Source organism: Hylobates moloch, unplaced genomic scaffold (assembly GCF_009828535.3).
Source record: "Hylobates moloch isolate HMO894 unplaced genomic scaffold, HMol_V3 SCAFFOLD_19, whole genome shotgun sequence".
Taxonomy (NCBI): Eukaryota; Metazoa; Chordata; class Mammalia; order Primates; family Hylobatidae; genus Hylobates; species Hylobates moloch.
The window spans coordinates 21,122,362-21,147,194 of record NW_026652294.1 but is presented as its reverse complement, the minus strand read 5'-3'; the positions used below and the strand labels follow the sequence as shown (position 1 = coordinate 21,147,194).

The following is a 24,833-nucleotide window of genomic DNA, read 5'->3' as shown; positions in this document are numbered from 1 at the left end:
CTTTGTACTTTGTTTTCTGACCTGAAAGCAGCTCTGCAATTTTAGTTATCATGCCTCAGACCTCCTCTAAAAACTGAAAGATTATCCTACAATGCCAGCCATTTCTCTCTGCCACCTGGTACTTGGTCTGCCTAACATTGCGTTTCTAGAGAGGTGAATTTACAGGCTTTTTACCACGTATAGAAGGCGAGGTTTTTTTTTTTAAAAATTCTCATTTTCTGCAAAGAAATGTATTTGAGGGGAGGGGAGATGGTTTCCTCCTGCCGTTGTGGGCCCAGGGCCCCGCACTTCCTGTTCTTCTCATCTCTCCATCTGTTCAGTTCCCCGTATCTCGTGTACCCATCGTGTAAACCTGAGCAAGGCGTTCAGCCTGAACACTTGAAGTTTTACTCTTAACTTGACTGTTTCTTAATTCTTATAATGTTCCCTAAGAAAGAGATGATTTTCTGGGTTACATGGCCTGAGAATAAGTTAGACGTGGGAAGAGAAGGGCCAAATTACGGCTGGAAGAATTTTTAAATTGGATGAAATTGTAGCTTTTAGAAGCACAGCAGAAATTTGAAGTATTGAAGAAATGAATTATGTAGAATTAACTCTTAGTGCTTTTAGGTTGCTATTTTGGCAGGAAGAAATGAGGTCGCATTAGATGCATTACAGGAGGAGACAGAAATGGCCTGAGTCAAGAGATATTTTTCAAAGCTACTGGCAAATTTAATGGCAAATTCAAATGTGAGCCTGGTGCTGTGTGTAGCTGCAGGTATGGTGGTTTGTGGCATGAATAGGAAAAAAATCTGATTCCTGAGTTTTCAAATGTTTCTGTCAAAGGAGAAGCAGGATCAAGTCATTTGGCGGCGTTTTCCTGTCCACCATCTTGATCTACATGCCGTGTAGATCATCACCTAGTGAGCACCTGCTGATTGCACTTAGGTGCATGAAATATGGAGATAAATAAGCTGGGGCCTCTGCCCCAGGAAACTCATGGTCTGTTGAGGGTGGGTGGCTGCTCAGACTTTTTTATACCTTTCTAATGAAAACCTCTGTTTAGTCTTTAGCACAAAAGGCCAAACGAGTCAGAGAATCCCAGAAGCGAATTGCTGGGGCAGTCAGGAGCTGGCTTTGAAAGTATCTGTGAGGATCCTGGGTGTGTTACCCATTGAGGAAGGCGGGGGCAGACATTGCAATCACATGTGGGGAGCCCTAGGCATGGGAACCAATCACCATCCTGTAGACATTCTGTGGGGCTCAGTCAACAAGCCCTCCTCATTTTGCTCTTTACCTGCAATGGACAGAATTTGAAAAGAGGGAGGGGGTTGGCTTTCCGATGGAATTCTAAATGAACAGGAATAAATGCAATTTAGCGATTCAAGAAATATGTACTGGGCATCTATTTTGGGCCATGACTTGTGCTAGATGCTGTGAAGACACAAAGACGAACCTGGCATTGTGTGCACACGTGCATGATGACATTGCTCTCAGGGAATGGAGAGGAATCGAAGGTTCATTCATTCATCAAGTATAAGGGAGTTCTAGGCACAGCTATTATAGACATTGAGGCAGACACAGCCCCTGCCCTTGCACAGCTTTGGCTAGTGGAGTAGAAAACACGTAAACGAGCAATTAGGATCCTACGGGGCAAAGGCAGCAATGAGAGGTAGAAATAGAGGGTGCCTGAGACCACAGGGTCATGGCCTGCCTATAAATAGCTGCCATGTGAGGCAAAGTCGTAAGTGCCTGGAAATGAGTGAAGTTTGTGTGAAATGTTGGGGAGGAGCTGAAGAGGGAGTGATTTGTTTCCCTGGGATGGTAGGGATTGGGGGGACCAGTGAGGTTTCCATGGTAGAGGATGTCAAATATGTGTGTGTGTGGGAGAGAAGCACTCAGAGTATACAGGGAAGAGGCTGAGAAAGGGTGGTGTATACATTGCAGTGCAACCTGGGGGCGTTACATCCACAAAGATGTCTCTGTGTATGTGTGTGCACACATATGTACATGTGCATAATGACATTGGACAGTGGTTTGGGGCCAGATGTTTTCGATCTAAATCAATTGGTAATTGGAAACCCCTGAATGCTTTTGAGCAAGGAAATGATATGATCTGATTTGTCTGGAAATATCCCTCTGGGACTAGTATGTAGAATGATTGAAGGAGGAAAAAGACAAGAGGTAATGAGGTCAGTCAAGGAGCTGTGGCAATGATCTGAGCAGTCAGAAGCAGCGGGGATGGATGATCCCGATAATGCGGGCCACCATTTATTGGGCGTCTGTGTTGGGCCAGGGTCATCAACTCGAATCCTCTCCACAACCCAGCAAGATAGACACTACCTCTACCTGCTGAGGAAGACACTAAAGCTCAAAGGGGGCAGATGACTGGGCCCCAGGCTCCACGGTTAGTAAGCTGGGATTCAAACTCAGATCCATCTGACTCAAAGTCTATGCTCCTTTTTAATGCCTCACACTCCTTTCTGGTGAAGAAGAGACTTGCTTGAGAGATATGAGGAAAAAAATACATTCAGAGCAGAGTTTAGTGCTTAGGGGCCAGACAGAGTTCTGTCCAGGTCCTGGATTGGTCACATTCTAGCTGCGTGACCGTGGACATGTGATTTAATCCCTAGCCTCAGCTTCTCATCTGTGAAATGGAGGGGAAATGAATGCCTACTTCATAGGTTTGCAGAGATGATGAAATCATGCCTGCAAACCACTTAGCTAGATCCTGGCCCTGAACAGAAGCTCAGGAGATGTTGGCTACTGGTCACCAGGATTTGGTAAAGGAGGCATTGATGATAACTGGGGCTTCTAGCTTGTGACTGACCTAGGATAATACTTAGAACACGGAAAGAAGAGTGGCTTGGGTGGAAGTGGGGGTGAGATGGGCGTGGGGGTTTGAGTGATTCTGGGCATCCTGAGTTAGGGGCTGGAGTTCATGTGCGGACATCCAGCAGACAATTGGAAGTCTGGGTCTGGAGTTCGAGAGCAAGGCCAGAGCCAGAACACGAGCCATAGACTTGAGGGTCTTTGGCACAGAGGTGATAGTTGCAGCCGGAGAAGTGGACGAAGTGGCTCAGAGTGAGAAGAAAAATCAGAAAGCCAAAGGCAGCACCTTCAGGGAAGTGTATATTTCAGGATCAAGAGAGGAAAAAGAATGCTTGGAAATGAGACCTGTAGGAGTGGTCAGGAAGGAAGGAGAAGAACCCGCAGAGGGTGGTGCTGCCAAAGCCAGGGAGAAAGGGGCTTCCAGGAGAGGACCAGTTAGCAGCGTCAATCCCACAGACATTTCCATACGGTCGTTACACTGCACGTTAAGGAGATCACTGGTGAACTTCAAGCGAATGTTGGGGGGAGGGTAAAAGGCAGATTCCAGAGGGTTGTGGAATGAGTGGGAAGTGAGGAAGTGAAGCATGCCCAGTGTAGAGAATTCTTCCCAGTATTAGCAACAAAGGGGAGGAAAGAAATCAGGAGCTGGATTGGGAGGCAGAGTTGAGCAAAGTTTTTTTTGTTTGTTTGTTTCCTTTTTCCTTTTCTGAGGAATAGAGAAAACTTAAGATACCAGGTTCTCTTTGCAATGGAAGACGAGGGTGGAAGTTGGTACAAGGATGGTCTCCAGTGGATGACAGTCACATGATCACAGTGCCCCACAGAGAAGGCAGGAACTTCTCACTGCATGGCAAGTCCCTCCAGGAGCTTCGTAAGACCCCAAAGCAGTGACAGACAGGTTTTCCTGGGTCAGGAGGCCCGACTCATATTTGAAGTTTGTGAAGGCCTACGCTTTGCCACTATGTTACTAGACCTTGAAAGTTGAGAGCAGTTAGAAGCCTACCTAATGGGCATGTTCATATTCCAAAAGAAGCCATTCTGTGGTGTTCTGTGCTCCTCAGACACTTTCAACATCGCCCTCTCACATGCTGACGAGGTTCTTTGTATAACAAAATAATTCTCGGTGGTGAGACACTAATGGCCTCAGGGTTGCTAGGCATCCAAGAAGGCTCATCGGGACTGCTGAGGACCAGGGATCAGGCTATCTGAGGGTGCTCTGAGGTCGGGCAGGGGGGGTTTGGCTCCACATACGCCCAAATGCCCTTTTGAAGGGCTTATGCTCTTTTGCAAACAAACAAACAAAACAAAACAAAACAAAACAAAAACCCAAGGGCTAAGATGCAGAGTCTGAAAGTATATGGTGCATGAATGTGGGAGAAGCCCAGGGCCACTTCAGCTCAGCAAGTGGCCACTGCAACTCAAGCGTAGGCTGAGGACAAGCTTTAAAAAGCCCCTGAGTGGCCAGGTGTGCATGGCCTTTGTTGAGCCATGTCTTCTGTGGCTGTCTTTCCCAAGCCGTCTCCACCCACAACCTCTCCTCCTGAGTTCCAGCTCTGCTGAGCCTGGCGCTGCTCCCTGAATTCAGCATGGGCTTGCACATCTCTGAGCTTTAGCTAAAAGCCCAAGTCACCTTCAGTGCATTCCTGACGTTCACATTGCACACACTCCTACAACCCCCATCTTTCACGGTGGAATCACTTGTTCCCTCACCTGTGCTCCCTGAGAACTTAGCCAAGAACATCCGTAACAGCCCTTTGGGTGGATGTGTTCTCCTCTCCAGACTACGAACCTCCCAGGACAAGGATGGTGGCTTATGCCGACTCTGCATTTCCATCACCTGGCCTGGTTGGTGTCTTGTATAAGGGTGCACAAAGGGAATCAAGGTGAACTTCTCTTTTTAAAAGGAACCACATGCAGTTCTTAAGAGACAAAGGCAGGGACTGTCAGATTACTGAGTAACTGAAACTCCCTACTGCTCCCCTGGGGCCCCACGTCACCTACCTTCAAAACATCTCCAGTGTGAAAGCTCAGTTCGTCCTCACCTGAAGCAGTGAAATCAAACTTGGCGACAGCTTCCATGCTGTAACGTGAAGCTGGAAGAGAAATAATGTGGTCATTGTGCCTCTCTGCCAGGGGGAGGGCAGCAGAGCCGATGGTGCTTCCTGGTAATCAGCAGTTCCTAGGAGAGTGGGCAGATGGATGTCTCCAGGCCAGAGAGCAAGGCTCAGGCACACAACAAGGTCTTGTGTTTGCAGGAAGAGCTGCCGGAATCTATAGGATCTGGGTCCTGGGATCATTCTCGGAATCCCCAGATGCCAGGAGCAGGAAATGAAGGCCAGCCGCGGCCTTTCCCTTCTCCTTTCATCATCCTGGCCTGACACCACTTTTGGGGGCATCTCTGTTTGCAGCTGATAAGGAGGGAAGGCTTGCTATCATCTGTAACTTGAGGCCCAAGGGGCTGGAAAGACTATTCTGTAAACACTGTCCCGAGGCTGTCCCTTGGCAGCTATATTTAACCAGGCAGTGTTAATTAGACAGATGCCATTTCCTCTTTTACATCTGAATCATTTAAGAGAATTAGACAGCATTGGCCAGTGGGGAACTCAGCTCCCTTCTGCACGGTTTGAGAGTAGAAAGCATTTTTTGGTCTTCGAGTTAGGAGACTCAATTGGTCAGATTACTTATTTTATGGTATATTATAAACCAAGTACCTTTTGGAAATTTTGATTTTAACATTTTTGAATTGAGTTAAAATAGTGGCCCCCTTCTTGTAACGCATGAGACCCGTGTAAAGATAAATGAGTCGGCCTATGTAATACATTTAGTATGAACTGGAGTTGTGCTTTAGGAGGCAGCGGGGATGTAATGGCAAGACAGCTGGCTCCAATCCCAGTTTTGTTGGTAGATAGCTGCAGACTCTTGGGCAAATAATTAAACCCTTGGAGTCTCTGTTTCCTCATCTATAAAACGGTGATCATAATATTCAATTAATAAAGTTGTAAGGTTAAATCAAATTATAGATGCAGGCCGGGTGCTGTGGCTCATGCCTGTAATCCCAGCACTTTGGGAGGTCGAGGTGGGCAGATCACCTGAGGTCAGGAGTTCAAGACCATCCTGGCCAACATGGCGAAACCTTGTCTCTACTAAAAATACAAAAATTAGTTGGGTGCAGTGGCATGTGCCTGTAATCCCAGCTACTTGGGAGGCTGAGGCAGGAGAATCGCTTGAACCCGGGAGGCAGAGGTTGCAGTGAGCCAAGATCGTGCCACTGTACTCCAGCCTGGGTGACAGAGCAACACTCTGTCTCAAAAAAAAAAAAAAAAAAAAATTTACAGATGCAAAATAGTATTTACGTTTTAAAATAATTTTATGGAATGAATTTTTCCCCAGCAAAGGTAGCCTGACCAAAATCAGCACAAGTTTTCTTCCATGACTCCCATCTCCTATGAACTTTTCTCATTGAAATTTGAGAACTAATCTCCATGACTATCAAATCCTGTGATTCTCTGCTAAGACAGCTTACTGTCAGGACAATCTTGAAAGCTGTTATTTTCTTGTTGATCAAAATTTCCCTAAGTTTCAAACCCTTTAGGGTAGAAAATAAATACCCTCCAACCTAATAGACTTTCAGCGACCAGTCAACTGGGACCACAGTTGTCCTCTCAGTGGGAATTCCTACCCAGGTTAACAAGATTTGGGTAAATAAGGAAGGTGGCTGCCAGTGAGAGGGTGAAATGCCAGGAGATCAGAGGATTAAAGCCGACTGCAACAGGGTGATAGCAAGGGGCTCATTTCTCTGATTCTCCACAATTGCTCAATCTTTCGAAGGCAATTTATAGAGATGACTATTACCCATTCAAAGGTAGATGTTAAGCAAAAAATAGACCAGGAGCCAAAGTAAAATGTCATAGTTAACTCTCTGAGTCAAAACGTACTTCCAGACAACACCATCACAAATACACTTTTTGTACACTTTCTTCAAGATCCATCTATCGAAGGCAAATTAAAATTGTTGTGACCTAGGATGACCCACTCAACAGGAAGGAGTATTCTGCCCTCCTAAGTTAATGCTAAATGCCTTTGCTGATTTGATTCACCCCATCATTTTAACACGCAAGGCTTCTTCTAATTAAAGCCTTGCCTCTAGTTTGCAGAGAGACATGACTTCTGTGGGTCATCCTCATGGTATCAACAGTAGACAGTGGTCGCCTCGTGGGATCAAGTGTCAGGTGAATGGTCCTGAAGACCAAGGTCCCATTTCTATGCAAATTCACCTTAATAAGCAGGATGGAGACAAGGGGAGGGCAAATGCTAAACATATTAGAGAGTTACATAAATTAGAAATGAAAAAAATATCCAAGGCAAGCTCTAGATATGACCTTGATTTGGGGAAGATCTTTCCAACATTACATGTAACTCAGCTCAGGCTTGGGCGCTGGGTCCAGGCTGGCTGTAAATCACTTCAGTGAGAAGTGAGAAGGCCGAGGCAGAAGTAAAATTGCTTCTGAATAGCAGCAGCGCTTTCCTCTGCTTTCCCCCAGGAGGTAGGCGGTATGGCAAAGCCAACGACACAGCCATGTTACAGAGCTCTCCAGCTTGTAATATTAATCCTGGCTCAAAAAACCCAATTAAACAGGCCCACTCTTTATAAAATCGCTTTGAAAAAATTTGTTTGCTCCCATTTCCATTTGTGAGATGAAATCTGCCCGGCTGCTGTTTGTTCAGGGTGGGGTGGGGTATGTTCTCTTTTTGTTTAAACCACAGAGCTTCAAAAACTCTTCCCTTGAAGCACCCCTAGTAGTAGAGAATAGTAAATATGTCACCCCCAGGGCTCGGTTTTCTGTTTGGTCATAAAAATGCATGGAAATGTATATCCCATTCCTCTATATCCATTAGCATTAATTTTGAAAAGTTTAAAAATTACCACCATGGAAAAAGAAATCTGATTATCCATTTGTTTTATGATCTGTACCTGCCACCACTACATACTGCATTGGAAAAACAACAACAAAAAATATGATGGAGATATAAACTGGGTAGCAACAATTTAGACAGAGTTGTTGGGGGGGTGGAATGCAACAGCCTGAATTCAAGAATGCAATGAAGCCTTCTTGCTGCTGTTTTCAATTTCAGCGCTTCTGACTTCTGAAAAGAGAGACCCCTCGGCCAGGCACAGTGGCTCATGCTTGTAATCCCAGGAGGTGGGCAGATCATGAGGTCAAGAGATGGAGACCATCCTGGCAAACATGGTGAAAACCCCATCTCTACTAAAAATACAGAAATTAGCTGGGCATGGTGGTGTGCGCCTGTAGTCCCAGCTACTCGGGAGGCTGAGGCAGGAGAATCACTTGAACTCGGGAGGTGGAGGTTGCAGTGAGCCGAGATTGCACCACTGCACTCCAGTCTAGCGACAGAGTGAGACTCCATCTTAAAAAAAAAAAAAAGAAAGAAAGAAAGAAAAGAGACACCCCTCTTTAGAGAACCTCACAGATGGATTAAATGTGCTTTTCCTGCCAGTGATGGGCTTTCGAAATGGCTGAAATGCTACCTGCCCATACAGTGTGAGAAGCTGCAGCCTCCAGAGGCAGCCAAACCACCTCCAGCAGCAGCCCCCAACCCCCACCCTGCCAACCTGATTGATGATGATGCCCCTTGTAGGGCCTCAGTGCCAGCTCTGCTTCTCACCAGCCCTCTGCACCTCTCTCGCTTACCCCTTTAAGAGCTGTCACGCAATAGCCATTAGCAGCATGCAGTGTGGATCTGCTTCACCAGAGGGTAAGCCCAGACAGGACCGCCCTGAACATGATTTTTTCTGCCCTTGCCTTTCCATGTGAGCTTCTTTTACTACCAAAAAAAACGTTAAAAGATATTCAGGCTATATACCAGGAATGCTTGTCTACTTCTAAAATATAGCCACCACAGAGGATCAAAACAAAAGCCATGCTACAACTCTTTAAAATAACCTCCATTTGAAACCCAGATGATGAGTGGATTTGTTCAGAAACATGTAGTTACCATCAAAATGGCACCCGGCAAGAAACTTCTTGATCAAATTCAGCTTCTCCTAAGTTGGCTATGAATAGCTAAGGTTTCCATTTTATGTATCTCTTACAAAGGGCAATTGCATAACACCACAAAGCTATGTGAAGATTCAGGCTCAGGACCCAGTGAGAGAAGGAGACAGGTCCTAAACTGCTATCACTTCCTATTTTGCTGGAGAGAACTCTAATTTGAATACTTGTCCCAGTTTATGTTGTAATTCAGATAAGACAATGTCTTGAAATTTTTTAAAAAGAGAGGGAAACATTGCTTTTTACAAGTGTTGCTTGTCACATATTTGTCAGGACATCAGCAACAAAATTAATTAATTAATTAGTTGATTAATTTAAAGACAAAGTTTTCCTCTGTTGACCAGTCTGATGTGCAGTGGTGTGATCATAGCTCACTGCCGCTTTGAACTCTTTAGCTCACAGGATTCTTCCACTTCAGCCTCCTGAGTAGCTGGGACCACAGATGTGTGTCATCACACCTGGCTAATTTTTTTTTTTTTTTTTGGTAGAGATCAGGGTCTCACTATGTTGCCCAGGCTGGTCTCGAACTCCTGGGCTCAAGTGATCCACCTGCCTCAGCTTCCTGGAGTTCTGGGATTACAGGCATGAGCCACCGTGGTCCAGCCAACAAATAATTTTTATTAGCATATCTTGTATATGAAATGAAGTAAGAGAATAGTGAGACTAGTTTACACTTTAGGACTTTGGCTGCAGCTACTGAGAGGAGCTTAGTGAAAACGTAAAATTATACCAGCTACTCAACATCACATAATGCAGAGACAGAATCCACAGCCTTGTTCGACAGGTAAAGCCCCTCTCGGAGACAGTAGAGAAGAGTATCTCCTCCCCCAGTCGAATTGACAAGGTCAGCTCAATCACTTTTCAGAAGTAGGAAACCTTATACTGCCAGGAAAAAATGATTATAGTTAAGCCTTACTGTACACGATAGGTATATTCTTGAAAAGTTATAATGAATAGAGTATTTGTAAATGGAATCATATTAGCATGTATTATGAAGGCTCACTCTATAAAGGAACGCTGTGGTGAATCGCTTTATAAAATGAAAGGAAAATTTGTTATGCAAATAACTACCTTTTAATTTATCTGTTTTAAAGTCAGGGTTTTCATGCATTGAGTCTTAAAACAGAGCACACCTGCCTATCCCCTCCAGCTCTGCACACTGTGGGCCAAATAAACATTTGTTTCCCCTCCTCTGAACTCCTCAAACACCTAACAAAACAAACAGACAAAAAACAAACAAACAAACAAACAAAAAAAACCACCTCTCCTGTTGATATAGAACATTTCACCTTGGAGTACAGACGTGGAATTGTCAACCTTTTCTGTACAGAGCCAGAGAGTAAATATTTTTGGCTTTATGAGCCATCTAGTCTCTGTCACAATGACTCACCGGGTTTTTGTAGCCAGGAAGGTGGCCTTAGATGATGGTAAATGAATGGGCATAGCAGGGTTCCCATAAAACTTTATTTGTGGACCCTGAGATTTGAATTTCGTAGCATTTTTACATGACAGGAAGTATTATTCTTTTGATATTTTTTCAACCATGTAAAAATGTAAATTAGCTCAAGGTCAAAAACACATGATGTGCTGAATTTGGCCCACTGGCTGTAGTTTGTCAAACCCTGATATATACATTTACATCTATATCCTATCTCCCCCTAATAGTTTATAAACTTCTTAAGGGGAAGGGTTGTAGTTTAGTGGACAGAATATAGGCCTAGTAGTAGATGAACCTGGATTTGAATCCAAAATGTGCTACTTCCTGAGTGTCCTGTTTCCACATCTGTGGGATGGGAGTCACCAGAGTTACTCCGTGGGGTTATTTTGTATTAATGCGTAGACGCTGACACACAGTAGGTGTCCAACGAATGGCAGTTGTTGTTATTTTTTCTTAGATTCTCTACAATGCCTAGCTCGGGCTTAGCAGGCAGCTAGGAAATGTTTGTTGGATGAATGAAGACATGCAAATGACCTGCCCTCAGCATTACTCTGGTTGATTTCCTCAGGGAAGGAGCAAGAGACAGAAGGAGCCATTTAAAAGGATCAATTAACTTCCCACTCAGAGGTGCCCTGACTTCTCAGCAAACTCAGCCCGAGATAGCGCAACACACCTACACTAAGAGGTCTGATTTATTTAAAATCCAATAGAGGGCAATGGTGCACCCCAAACCATCAATTCCATCTCGTAACTTTTCTTTGCATCTTGAGTTCTGGTAACCTTTAACTAGACAGGTTCGGTGATTGTCTTCATTGTCTCTCATGAGTTTTAAGGCACATAAAGTTTAACATTTCAAAGACTCAAACCTTTAAAATACAGAATTGCTTAGATGCCAAAGAATTCGCGGTCATCTTCTCCTACACACTGTCTGATGCTTAAATTCCTTCTGAGCAGCCTGGAGAGGTGGTTCCCATTCCCCCCGAGTGGACCTCCCTCACTCCTGCTTGGATTCTGGGTTAATGATCCTGTACCGAAACCCCTACTGTGTGTTTTTCTTTGCTTTGCATCTTACATCTGTGTTTGGGGCCTTTCTGCCTCGGTTTATTACCTCTTATTGGGTATTGGACATAGGAACAGGAAACTGAGAAAGGTTACAGATGGCCCTTCTTGAAAATTTGTAAGCATAGAAAGGACAACTATCTTACGGCTCGCCTGTGAGCTGCTGCTTAAATATTCTTCTAGAGACCCAAACCAATCTATTCTGAAAATAAAGTGGGAAAGTGAAAAAAAAAAAAAAAAATGCTGGGCCTCACCAAGAGACCAAGGAGTAGCCTTTCCCCATTTTGGGCTCTCAGATGACAATATTTTTGCTTTATTCTAAACCAGCAGACACCCTGCTTAGAGAATACCTCTTAATCAGCTGGTCATGTTGGAAATGTTACCCTTCTTACTGAATGTCTACCAAGGCTTACATATTCCTTTACTGTGCCTGCTCTTGAATCACTTCTAACTCATCTTCCGGAGCCTTTAAAATAGACTCTCACATTCTTTTCTGGTAGGGTCTTGCTTCTGGTTTTCTCTGGAGATGTGGCTCTGTGGCTAGGTGCAGAGGGTGGCGTGGGAGTTGGAATCATGGCAGCTACAACCAACTCATGCAGGGCCTCCTGGGCCCCCCACCAGTGCTTCACCACTTAAAGTGTGCAGGTAGCTATGAACTTGGGGGTGGTCATCAGGGTCCTCTGCTTTACTTATTTACTTTGAGATGGAGTCGCCCTGTCACCCAGGCTGGAGTGCAGTGGCGCAATCTCAGCTCACTGCAACCTCCACCTCCCAGGCTCAAGCAATTCTCGTGCCTCAGCTTCCTGAGTAGCTGAGATTACAGGTACAGCCCACCATGGTCCGCTAATTTTTATATTTTTAGTAGAGATGGGGTTTCACCACGCTGGTCAGGCTGGTCTTGAACTCCTGACCTCAGATGATCAACTGCCTCGGCCTCCCAAAGGATCCTCTGCTTTAGAAGATTTACAGCCAACAGTTCCTCTGCTTAATTGGACCTCCCAAGTCAGAGATGCAGGACCATTTTTTTTTTTTTTTTTTTTTTGAGATGGAGTCTCGCTCTGTCCCCCAGGCTGGAGTGCAGTGGCGCGATCTCCACTCACTGCAAGCTCCAAACTCCCGGGTTCACGCTATTCCCCTGCCTCAGCCTCCCGAGTAGCTGGGACTACAGGCGCTGGCCACCATGCCCGGCTAATTTTTTGTATTTTTTAGTAGAGACGGGGTTTCACTGTGTTGGCCAGGATGGTCTCGATCTCCTGACCTCGTGATCTGCCCGCCTTGGCCTCCCAAAGTGCTGGGATTACAGGCGCAAGCCACCGCGCCAGGCCAGGACCATTTCTTCCCAGGTTTGAGCTCCCAGGAGAACAAACAGCCTTCTCAAGAGGACCTGTCCTGTTTGCACAGGTGATCCCTCCAAGAGATAAAAACATTTCTGGCTTTACGGCATCCAAAGATAGCAAAGACACATAAAATATATCCCCAGCAAAACCATTTCTGGCTAGTTGGCTGGGATTTTAGTGTCCTCTAAAAGCCTCCATTTTAGGTGATTTTGCACATACAGGGCATTTTTGTTTTTCTCTTGTCCCCAGGTGACTCATTATTTTCCCCTCCCAGCGCCGGCTGAGCTGCTGATGCGAGTCTTGGAGACCATGAGGATGGTGTTTGAACAGCAGCCCCAGGGTGCTCGCCACTCCCATCCATTCCTGTCCTGTGTGCAGGTGTGTTCCCCGAATAACGATTCATCCTCTGGCTGCTTCACTTTTGCTGAAAGCCGCCAACAGAGCTGTCTCCGATGACAGGTGACTAATGGGCAGCTGGTTCTTGAGTGAGATACCGAGGCGTGGGCAGGAGAGGTGTGCTGTTCTCTCTTCCCCGTCTGGGAACGGCCTCAGGCTCAGCCCACAGTCACCTTCTGTGAGGGTGGCTTTACCTGCCCTTGCGTTCTAATGCTTCTCTCTACCAGGGCCCCTCCTGCAGACCCTTGGCCGGCTTCTTGGGGTTTCCACTCAACATGGGATCCCCAGCCCTGCCAGAACCCCATGGCCTTGCCTTGTGAGTTCTTCCTAGTTTCCAAATGGGAACAATCTCCCCCGTCAGAAGGTTTTCAGGTTTGGGAGCCAAATAAATTCGGTATTTTTTAGACGTATGGACACACTTTACACAACTGGTGAGTCCTTCTAAATCTCTTATATCCTTATTTAATCAAATTGCTGTTCTGCAGGTTCCTGTCTGTCACTGTGGATTATGGAGATTTCATTGGTCTCAAGGATGTTTTTCTCTTTTTTAATCAGCTCCCTTTTTTCCTGCTTAAGGTTTTTTGGGTTTTGGAGGGAGGGGTAGTGAAGGGAGGGAAGTAGAGAAGGAAGAAGACAAGTCAGGAGACTGTCCCCATGCAGGGCCTGTCCCCTCCCCTGCCTGTAACTTGGGTGATGCCCAAGGCAGAGCCAGCCACTTCTTCCTTCTTATGCGTATTTATTACCTTGCTCTTCTTTAATCAACGCCAGTCTGGCTTATATAATCTAACTTTTTTTTTAGTGCAAGACGCATCACATGAAGTCTCATTTGTCCTCAAACTTTTTGTAAGAAAAGTATCTTTCTCTTTAAGTATAATGTATATGGTCTGTTAAACTCAAGCACATTTGATTCTTTTTTCCCTAATTTGCCACTCTCTGCAAGGCGAGGCTTGCCTACCTCAGTGGGAGGTTTACTACGGGACTTGGGTATCACACAGACCTGGCTTCAAACTTTAGGCTCTGCTGCTCACTTCGTAGCCGGAGAACCTTAGTTTATCTTCTCCGTGCCTCAGTTTCTTCACCAGAAATGCAGATAATAATCCTTAGTCCCCAGTGTTGCAGGGAAGAGGACGTAGAATACTTGGCTCCACTGCTCAGTGGCTCTTTCTTCAAAGCATTTTTGCATTCTGGTTATCTACCATCGTTTCTTGTAGAGACAAATTCAAAACTGTTTTTACAAAGTGTAAGGCCACCAAGCGTATACTACTTTTCAGCCTCTCAAGCACCTATTTTTCCTCACTTTCCCTGGGCAGGCGCTAGCTTCTCCCTATTGCCTGTGGAGTCCTAGCTGCAGTGTTATCAGAAAGTACGACACTAATCAAGACAATTCAGTGAGGAAAGACAGAAGACAGCACTAACCAAGGGGAAGTGGGGAGAAATGGTGGATGGAGAAACAGAAAACTAACCAGGCTTCTACAATTTGCCATCCACGCAGAGATCAGTCACTGGGATGCTACCTTTGAGGGGACACACACCGCCCAGACTTTGCCAATGCCTAGAAACGTGAACCAGCTAAGAATAAGTTACCATGGATTGATATGGTCTATTAGGTGCCAAGAACTTTACAAACAGTCACCCATTGCAACATTTATTATTGTTATTATTATCACCCTTCACATTTTATAGGTGGGAAACGGAGGCAAGAGATTCGAGTACACGTCTGTTGGCACCTAAGGCTGTGTATTCTCTTCACTTTGCCGCACTGCCTCTCCTGCTACGAGCAACATAACCAAATCCCTCCTACTTGGTCAGGATGACTGCTCACTAGCTTAGGCCCTCTCAACCTTCCTGGGTGGCTGTCCTTTAGCCAAAAAATTGACAAGAGCAATTTTCATATACCCAGGAAATTCAAGCCCATTACTTCTTGGTCAAAGAGGTAAAGACTGCAATCAACCTGGCAGACCTCAGACCAAGCAATCATGTGCTTTAAGGCAATTGCAGAAACGGAAACAATCTCAGCTAATAGACTTACAAACTGTCGCTCTTTTCCTTTTCTTCTGCTGGTCCCCCCTCTCCCCCCCGGTCTCTCTCTCTCTCTTCCTCTTTCTTTCTCTCTCCTTCTGTCTGTGTCTCATTTGTCACAGTTCTCTTACCTTTCCCTTCATCAGCTTTCCTCACAATATATTCTGCTTTTTCCAAGTTTTCTTTCTCCTTGAAACATTAATAACTTACCATGAATCCAGTTAGAGAAAGTGTATCTCGCATACTTCCACTTTTAATTCTCTGACACTTTTCTTATTAAAATGACACCATGAAAACATCAATCCAAAACAGCAAAAATAAGACAAAAAGAGACCACCAACCTCGCTGGAAATGCTACTTCGAGCCTCACTCTGCTGCTAGACTGATGTATCACTTGATGTTTCCTCATTTTATTCTTATTGTTTCCTAAAGCAATAACAATTGTCTGCAGAAACACCTCGAATCCTGCTGGCAAAACCCAAACATAAGTGAAGCATTAAAAATACCGCCCCCCACCACTGAATCAGAAATCATTTAATGAACCCCATCAGAAGGGTGGAGGGTGGGGTGGGGGTGGCGGGGGTAGATGAGAATGACAGTCGAGAGAGACAGACAGACAGACAGACAGACATTTTACAAATCTCCAGGCTTCATTTTCTTTTACTTCTCATTTCCTATTCACATCATGATTTCCCCCGGAATGTCTCACCAGGATTTTATGGTGCCCTCATGTTCTCTTTTTTTCCCTCTTCCCTTCTGTTCACTTAATGTTTGTTTTTATTGATTTGGGCTCTGAAAGCACGGCTTATTTATCATGGATTTGAAAGCCTCCATCTTCTTGCTCTGTTTTCGCCAGGGCTGTGACATTGTTCACAAATGCTGCAAATATGCTCAGCGCCCCCTCTCCTTTTCCTCACTGCCTGTGCCCTGGGCTACCTTAATTCTCATCTGGGCAAAGCACAAAAGTGTCAGCAGAGGACGGCATGACCACAATTACTTTAATCTTGCTGTCACTTTTACTTACGCTCCCAAGCCCTCATTTGTTGTTGGAATGCTGGTAATTTTTTTAGCTCACTGATCTCAAAGCTTGCAAAAGTGATCATCTATCCACAGAGAAGCTCCCCTTGCTTCATTCGATAAGTCTATCCCAAAAAGTGGGAAGGCCTGACATTTTTACAAGTAAAGGTACTTAAAAAATGCCAGTTAAAGGGACAATATGGCAAATTCCTTTCATCAAATGAATTATAATATTCTTATTTTTGGGAAATTTAGTTCTTTCTAATTTGAGTTTGGTTCAACTAAGGAACATCTCTTGTATTTGTCTTGTTTAAAATAGTTACCTTTCTTTTTACTTTTGTTTTGGTGAAATAGTGCCCCTATCCTAGATTCTCAAAGTTGGAAGTGACCCAGAAAGTCAGTCGTTCCCTAATTCATTGAGGTGATAGAGAATGTGCATCGGGGATGGCTGGGATTGGAAAGAGTGAGCTGACAGCTTGGTGAATTGTTTACGTTGAACCAAAAGCTCTTTCAGCCTGAATTCTGTGCTAAGAACCACAATAAGAAAGAAAAAGAAAGAATGAAAGAAAGAACGAAAGAACGAACAAAAGAAACAGAAAATGAGAATCCCAAATCCCAAATTCCCGTTTCTAAGCTGAAATAACCCCAGGGTCCTCGACCACCCTCCATGTGACAAGGTTCCAACTCCTTGATCTCCTGGTCGTTTTCCTCAGGTCTCCTCTCAGTTATTCAATGTTTTTCTCAAAATACAAAATACATTATTTAGACTTGAACCCAGTATTCAAGATATGGTCTGAGCTGGGCTGAGTAGAATAGGATGATTTAATCACTTCATTTGCACATGAGGATTTTGTAATTGTGTTACATTGTTGGCTGGTTTTTTTTGTTTGTTTGTTTGTTTGTTTTTTGAGATAGGGTCTTGTTCTGTTGCCCAGGCTGGAGTGCAATGGCATGATCACGGGTCACTGTAGCCTTGACCTCTGGGGCTTCAGAGGTCTCCCGCCTCAGCTTCCCGAGTAGCTGGGGCTACAATCGTGTGCCCCCACACCCAGCTGCTGTTTGGGAATTAAGCAACAACAGCTACAACAAAAGCCCGGTGCTTCCCAACATGAAGATGGTCAAGCTGGACCTCTCCACCTCTGCAACGGGTTTCTTGAAACCAAAATGCACGGCTTCACATTTAACCTTTCTGACTTTCATCTTGTTTTTGTTCTCCCCCTTTAGCCAATTTCTCAGCCTATCACAATTCATTCGGGCATGGATTTGTACTCCTAACCCTCTGGTTATATCTTTCAACTCTTCTTTCATAAGTGAACTTCATGCCTTTTTGGTTTTTGTTTTATAATAAATGGAAGATGGACTTTTGAGTCAGGTAGGGCTGGGTTCAAATCCTGACTCCTTCATTCATGTAAGTTGGTTATCTTTGAACTCGGTTTCTTTACCTAAAGACCTCCTCCAGGTTGTCACTGAGCACCCTTTAATCAACACTCTGCGTATCAACTTGAAACCTACCCAATTAAGTAGTTATCCTTCAGCCTATCTGTCTTCATTCTGCTCTCTAGGGTGTCATGCAAAGCCTGGCTGAAATCAAGCTGTGCCGTGCCTGTGGCCCTTTCCTTATATGTCACTCTAATAACCCCACAGGAAAAAGAAAGAAACCGTAACAGGGTCAACTCTTCCTTCAGGGCCATATTTGGGGAGATGCCAAGTGGAAGAAACTCGTCTTTTCACTTACTGTCCCTCTTCGGCATTTGCTTTTCCGCTTTCCTCGACCTCTTTTGCAAGCCATAGACTTTCCTTTTGTGAGGCAGCTGTCACCTTAGCTACTGTGTTCCTGTTCCTCCTCCACCCTATTCTCCTTGCTTGATGGAGCAAAGGCTCCTGTGTGTTGAAGCTTTTGACACACAACTTTCTTTCTTTCCTTTTTTTTTTTTTTTTTTGAGACAGGGTTTCGCTCTGTTGCTCAGGCTGGAGTGCAGTGGCACAATCTCGGCTCACTGAAACCTTCGCCTCACAGGCTCAAGAGACTCTCCTGCCTCAGCCTCCCAAGGAGCTGGGATTACAGGCGCCTGCCACCATGCCTGGCTAATTTTTGTATTTTTACTAGAGATGGAGTTTCACCATGTTGGCCAGGCTCATCTTGAATTCCTGACCTCTAATGATCCACCTGCCTCGGCCTCCCAAACTGCTGGAATTACAGACGTGAGACACCATACCTGGCCTTGACACACAACTTTCTGAGGGTCATTTTTTCCATTTAGAATTCGTTAATGTCATGTTTGTCACATGACCTCCAAGAACCACTCAAGTCTCTCTTGTCATTTCAGGCCTTCAACAATCTTTCTCCACATCCTGTCTGTCAAAATTAACTTTAGAAAATCACCTGCACCATGCAAACATGCTTCAGTAAACAGCTTCCCTTTGTTCTCTAAGCACCCCATTGACATCCTTGTCTCTGCACTGGTCTTCCTTCTCCCATCAAACTCACATTGCTATGTATGGTCGTGCAGGTTGCTCACTGCACAAAGGCCTCAGGCTGAGGTTGCAGTAAGGGCTGAAATGCATCCAGTGCCCTTCTCATCAAGCTGTGAGTCCTGGTATGGGGCTGCATCTGTCTAGAACTAGCACATTTTTCTTACTTAAACAAAGGCACTGGGTCTAATTTCAACTGCTCCTTTAAAGCTTTACTCAGGGCCTGCCCCCCTCATACTCCGTGGTCTCACTTTCTCTTATTTTTTCCAGGGGACTTGACGTTATCTACCCCTTCCTTGCTCAGTGCTGCCGCCATCTGGGTAAGGTGGGCAAGCACATGAGCCTTGGAGTCAGGCTGCCAGCATTCACACCCTTCTCTACTACTAGTTTTCTGGGTGACCCTTAGCAAGTTATTTAACATCTCTGAGCCTCGGTTTCCTCATTTTAAAAACAGGGATGATAATAGTGCCTGCCTCATAATGTTCTTAGGAAGAATATGTGGAATATCCATCTAATCCACTTAGTATGGTGCCTGGCACATAGTAGGCACTCAATAACTTGACAGTTGTTAGCTATTGTTACTTTTTTTTTTTTTTTTCTTGAGACAGGGTATCATCCTGTGGCCCAGACTTGAGTGCAGTGATGCAATCATGGTTCACTGCGGCCTCCAACTCCCAGGTGCAAGTGATTCTCCTGTTTCAGCTTCCCAAATAGCTGGGCCTACAGGTGCATGCCACCACATCCAGCATTTTTTTTTTTCTTTTGTAGAGACAGGGGTCTCCCTATGTTGCTCAGGCTGGTCTTGAATTCCTGGCCTCAAGTGATCCTCCTGCCTCAGCCTCCCAAAGTGCTGGGATTAAAGGCACGAGCCACTGTGCCCGGCCAGCTATTGTCACTTTTATGCATAGTCCTTAATAGCTAAGAACTATTAAGACGTGTTGTGGCTCACAGGAAGTATGAATAAGAAAATGTATACCTCACCAAGTAGGGTTGTCAGATAAAATACAGAAAGCCCAGCTAAAGTTAATTTTCAGATAAGCAACCAATAGTTGTTTTAGTATATGTATATCCCAAATCTTTACTTTCTCCACAGAAATCTCAAAGTGGTAGACTGAAGCATTGTTAAGAGGAATAGCAAGGACTCATCTGATCTTTTCACCCTTTCATCTCAAATTTCCCTGCTGCCCCTCACCTCATGCAATGCCTGTCCCACAAGATTTCTTACATGAAAACCGGGGAGTGGGCTAGCCTTTGGGATAAGCAGTACGAAGGTTCTAGAATGAAGCCTTTAGACATTCTAGTGAAGGTTGTGGTTTGGAATAGAAGTATATAATCTCACTCATATATCCTGTGAGCCACAAAATGTTGTACCTTCTGCTTTCTCTACCTTTCTCATGTTATTTGCTGCTTTTAATATTGTGTGGGTCAAAAGGTATGCTTTTACCATTATATATTATGGAATACTGTGTGTTTTGATAAATAAGTTTTATATATTGGAATTTCTGTTCTTATAAGGGAATTTTTCTTAAAGTCCGTATTTGTGGTAAAGCAGAAATCTTCTAAACTCTCTTACATATTCAGACATTTCTCTTGTGATTACTCTGGCATTTTACATTGTTACTCTCAAATTCGCCATCTACTTTCTCATGCCTATAACTGGCCAAATTTTTCCATGCTTGGCATCTGCACCACAGCAAAAAGTTCCTGGGCACCAGCCCCAGTAAATTATTACTAGTCCCATTGTGTAGTCACCAGGTTGACATTTACTTGTACCACCCATGTATCTAGTCCTGATGACAAATAATCCTTGAATTGGCTTATAATACTCCATCCTTTCTTTTTTTTTTTTTTTTTTTTTGAGACGGAGTCTCGCTGTCGCACAGGCTGGAGTGCAGTGGCGCAATCTCGGCTCACTGCAGGCTCCGCCCCCTGGGGTTCACGCCATTCTCCTGCCTCAGCCTCCAGAGTAGCTGGGACTCAGGCGCCCACCACTTTGCCCGGCTAATTTTTTGTATTTTTAGTAGAGACGGGGTTTCACTGTGTTAGCCAGGATGGTCTTGATCTCCTGACCTCGTGATCCGCCCGCCTCGGCCTCCCAAAGTGCTGGGATTACAGGCGTGAGCCACTGCACCCGGCCCGACTCCATCCTTTCTTTATATGATCTGCACCATCCTAGAACCTTGTCTCTTCCTGGAACCATTTCAGAGGAAGTTACAAAACCACCAACAGTACCAAATGTGGTTGTTGTTTGAATGATCTTCTCTCTTTAATAGCCTTTCATTTCAAGTCCTCCATTAGTGACTCCTTGCACAGATTCTTCTCTCTCCTTCCTCTCTCTGTACTTCCAGGAATTGGTGATTTCTCCCCAGGTTCGTTTTCAGATTTTCTGCTGCTTAACTTTGCAAGGCTGTCTTGCCCACCTTCTCTCTCTCAGGAGTATCCATACACTTTGTGTATTCGTTCAACAAACATTTCCTGTGCCCCACTCTGTGTCAAGCCCTGTGTAGAGCATGAAGATCCAGTGTGGACTAGACAGCCCAAGACCTCAGACAGTTCAGTCTTGCAGGAAAGACAAACAAGTCAGCCAAACCAGTGAGATCAGTGTGATAAAGGAACCACACCTCAAGTGGTTCAGGAACCCAAAGGGCAGGCTCCTAATCTAGCCTAGGACAGAGACAGGTGCAGGAGGGATTAGTGGAAGCTTCCCAAATGGCGTGACAATTGAACTGAGTCTTGCAGACAAGTAGCTAGGCAGAGTAGAGAGCTCATATGTGACACTCAGAGAGAATGGTGTGTGCAAATAGGAGTTGGGGGCCCAACTGGTTCAATCATGGACTGGCAGGAGATGGGATCAGTGATTGGACTGGGGGCAGATCATGGAGGACACTGAAAGCATGCCAAGGACTTTGGATTTCATACCAAGGATGACGGGAAGTCACTGGACATTTGACAACATTTGCATTCAGGAATGTTTAATCAGATGGCAGTATGAAGGACTGGAGGGCAGGGTGAACTGAAGATGGAGAAAGCATCGCAGTAGTCTTGGCTAGTAATGTTGAGGGCCTGAACTACAACAGTGACAGACCATGCTCTTTCTTTTGACACTGGGTCTTTCCACATGTTTTTATCTCCATAGTAAGCACTTTACAAATTATCTCATTTAAGGCATGCGAAAATCTCAAAATAAGAACTGCTATTGTATCCAGCTGACAGATGAGGAAAGTGAAGCTCAAAGGGGTTAAATAATCGCCCAAGTTCATATGTATCAAAAAATGGTGGAGCCAGGATTCAAACTCAGCCTGTGCACTTAACCAGTATTCTCTCGTGTCTTAACTCAAGGGAATCACTGTGAATTATGACCAATTGGAAGGGGGCTAAAGGACAGAAAAGAGTCTAGAATAGTGTTATCCAACAGAAATAGAATGCAAGTCACAAATGCCAGCCACTATGCCATTTTAAATATTTTGGTAGCACATTAAAAAGTAAAAGAAAATTATTTTTAATAACTTATTTAACCCAATATGTCCAAAATATTATCATTTCAATATGAAATCAATATAAAATATTATTGAGATACTTTGCATTATTTTTTCCAAACTAAGTCTTTGAAATCTGTTGTGTATTTTACACTTACAGCACATTTCAATTTGGACAAGCCACATTGAAGTACTTGGGACAGCATAGGTCTAGAATGACTCTTGGGTTCCTGCTGGGGGCATTAGGGTAGATGTTGGTAGCATTTTCTGAGATAAGGGAATAGAGAAAGAGGAGATAATTAAAGGAGTGTTTGAAATGCTTGTGAATGATCTATGTAGAGACTCCCAGTCAAGGTTGGCTATGCAGGTGTAGAACTCAATAAAAAAGTCGGGGTAGAGCTATAAATTTGGGTGCTATTCCAATACAGATGATTGTGAAAACCCTGAGTAAGAAGGAATTCACCTAGAGAGATTATGTAGCAGGACTGAGCCTTTGGAGACAGCAGGGAGGGATGGGACACCTTAGTCAGGTGGAGGAGTTCATTTGTGCAGCAGGAGACGCATCTCCCCTTTGAATGGGAAAGAAGGAGGACAAGGATGCAGAAGGTAAGTTTGTACAGGTAAGGAAGGTGAGGAGAGGCAGGAAGTAGGTGGCTTTCTAATATAATGTTGGCAGGGGTTCTCAGCTCATTCTGTTGTCTTTCTTCTCTTCCATAGAAAAGGGAATGCTAGCTTTTAACCATGACTATTTATAAAATCTATACAAAGAGGCAAACAAAATGTAAGTATTTGTCCAGCCAGGGACAAAAGCCAAGATGAACACTCCTTTTTTCATGTCACTCCACTCATTCCCTCCTCTCTCTCTCTTTCTCTCTTTCCCTCTGTCTCTCAGGAAATTGCAAAAATAGTACAGAGGTCCCCTGTACTCTTCACCCCACTTCCCCTAATGGGGACATCTTACATCACCATAGTACAGAAAGCCAGGAAACTTGTATTGCTACAATACCATTAAATAGACTTCCATCTTCTCTTTTACAACTTCCTAGCAGGAAGTATCCTTAGTAAAAAGCATAAAAATCTGTGAGATGTAATGTTCAACCAGGCCAAGAGCTTTATGTGTGTTCAGGAGGTTTTATCTCTGTAACTAAATGACATGCATCAAATACCACACTAAATGCCACCTAAATGCTCAGGTAAAAATTACCTTCTTATGACCATATATAATTGCACCAACATTACGTGGTTAGACCAAGCTCTTCACTGTCTGTTTGGCTTTATCTCATTATGGAGAAGAGCAAAGATGAACAGACAGCTCTGTTGTTCCCATCAGCATCTATAATGAGGAACGTGTGACTCAAAAGAGAGCAGCAACGTGCCCAAGCCTGCACTACTGTACAAACCAGGTCTTGCTAACTTTAGAACTCAAGCTCAGTTTACGACATCGCACTATCTCTTGGTAAATGGCTACTTCATACCCCTGTCTATACAGCAGGAAAACCAATGGATTAGGAGGGAGTTAGTATTCAGATGGGTGACTCCAATTCAACTTTCAAGTGGGGAGGAACCCATAGCACCCAACACAGTAGGCTCCTCCATAAATGCCAGGGATTTAATCAATTCAGCTTACTAAACAAACAGACTCAAAGAAGTTGGGCACGTTCCTTAAAAGCAGAATCAAGCAAAGAAAGCTCTGAGAAATCGCTGTGCTTCAAGGAAACAAAAGCCAATGAGAGAATATTAAGCCAACTTGAAGGGAACAGTGGCTATCCATCTGCCTCTGCCAAGGTTCAACCAAGGTGAATAACCCATTTATTAGCAAAGAGTGAGAGAAGTCCCAGTATTTTCATGTAAGTGGCAATTTGTTAATGGGTAAACATGGAATGAATTCCTTTCTCCCTTGGAGATAAATGAGCTCTGGTTCTCAAAAAAACAATATTTCTGGCAAGAGATAGAAGACCAAAAAAAGAGAGATGTTTCATCCATTAAGATTTGGAAAGCAAAGGAAATAAGCGTATTTCTGGAATCTGGGTGAAAGGAGTTTGGCCTCGACAGTTTCTGAGCAGCTGAAGAAGGAAAATGGTAGCAGGAAGAGGCAGGAACATGGGTGGTCAGATGCCTTTAGGGACAGTGATCTCTCTAATGATATTTCTCCCATCTGGGCTCCCTATTTATTTGTGGACCTGCACCTTCCTACTTACGTTTCCACTTGTGGTATCCATAGTACCAGTAAGAAAATAGTTTTTGTCAAATCCAGGAAGGCAGGCCTGAGAGCAATTTGCAGCTGTGAAGACAAACTACAGGATGAAGGAGACAGAAGGACAGGGTCCCCTTACCCTGTTGTAGCCATTGGGAAGGGGCCTGAGCCCTCAAGTGGCGAGACAGGGCAGCACACGGGGGATGGAGGAAAAGAGCTGAAATCAACTTGGCCCCGGAAATGGCCATTATCAAGTAGTCAGGAGTGAGAGGAAAAAAAAAAGTCATGCCTTAGATCGATCGGGCCTGGACGGACCAGGGTTGAAATTCAGCCATGAGATCAGTTTCGTTTACCTCCCCCATGATGATGTGATTAGGCCATTCATATCTGATCCTGACCATCTGTTTGGGGAAGAAAAGATGCAGCCTGCATTTTGAAATCTGGGCAGATGCTTAAAAAGACCCTGCTCTCCATTCAGACAACAGGAATGCCACCAGATGTGACTTAAACATGCCTCCTTTTCAGCTGTTTAAATGTGAGCAA

The 24,833-nt window shown here is 44.4% G+C and overlaps 1 protein-coding gene across 4 annotated transcripts in view; it reads right to left on the bottom strand.

Annotated features, from left to right (window-relative positions):
• GRAP2 (GRB2 related adaptor protein 2) overlaps positions 1 to 24,833 on the bottom strand; it is a 79,584-nt gene that overhangs the window by 21,438 nt on the left and 33,313 nt on the right. For 3 of the 4 annotated variants that reach the window (XM_058431923.1, XM_058431924.1, XM_058431925.1), the window contains one exon: positions 4,813 to 4,904. In XM_058431923.1, coding sequence (XP_058287906.1) covers positions 4,813 to 4,904 — 92 coding nt within the window. Of the gene's footprint in view, positions 1 to 4,812; positions 4,905 to 15,472; positions 15,520 to 24,833 lie in introns of those variants that run through there. The other variant, XM_032138735.2, reaches the window with a different exon arrangement.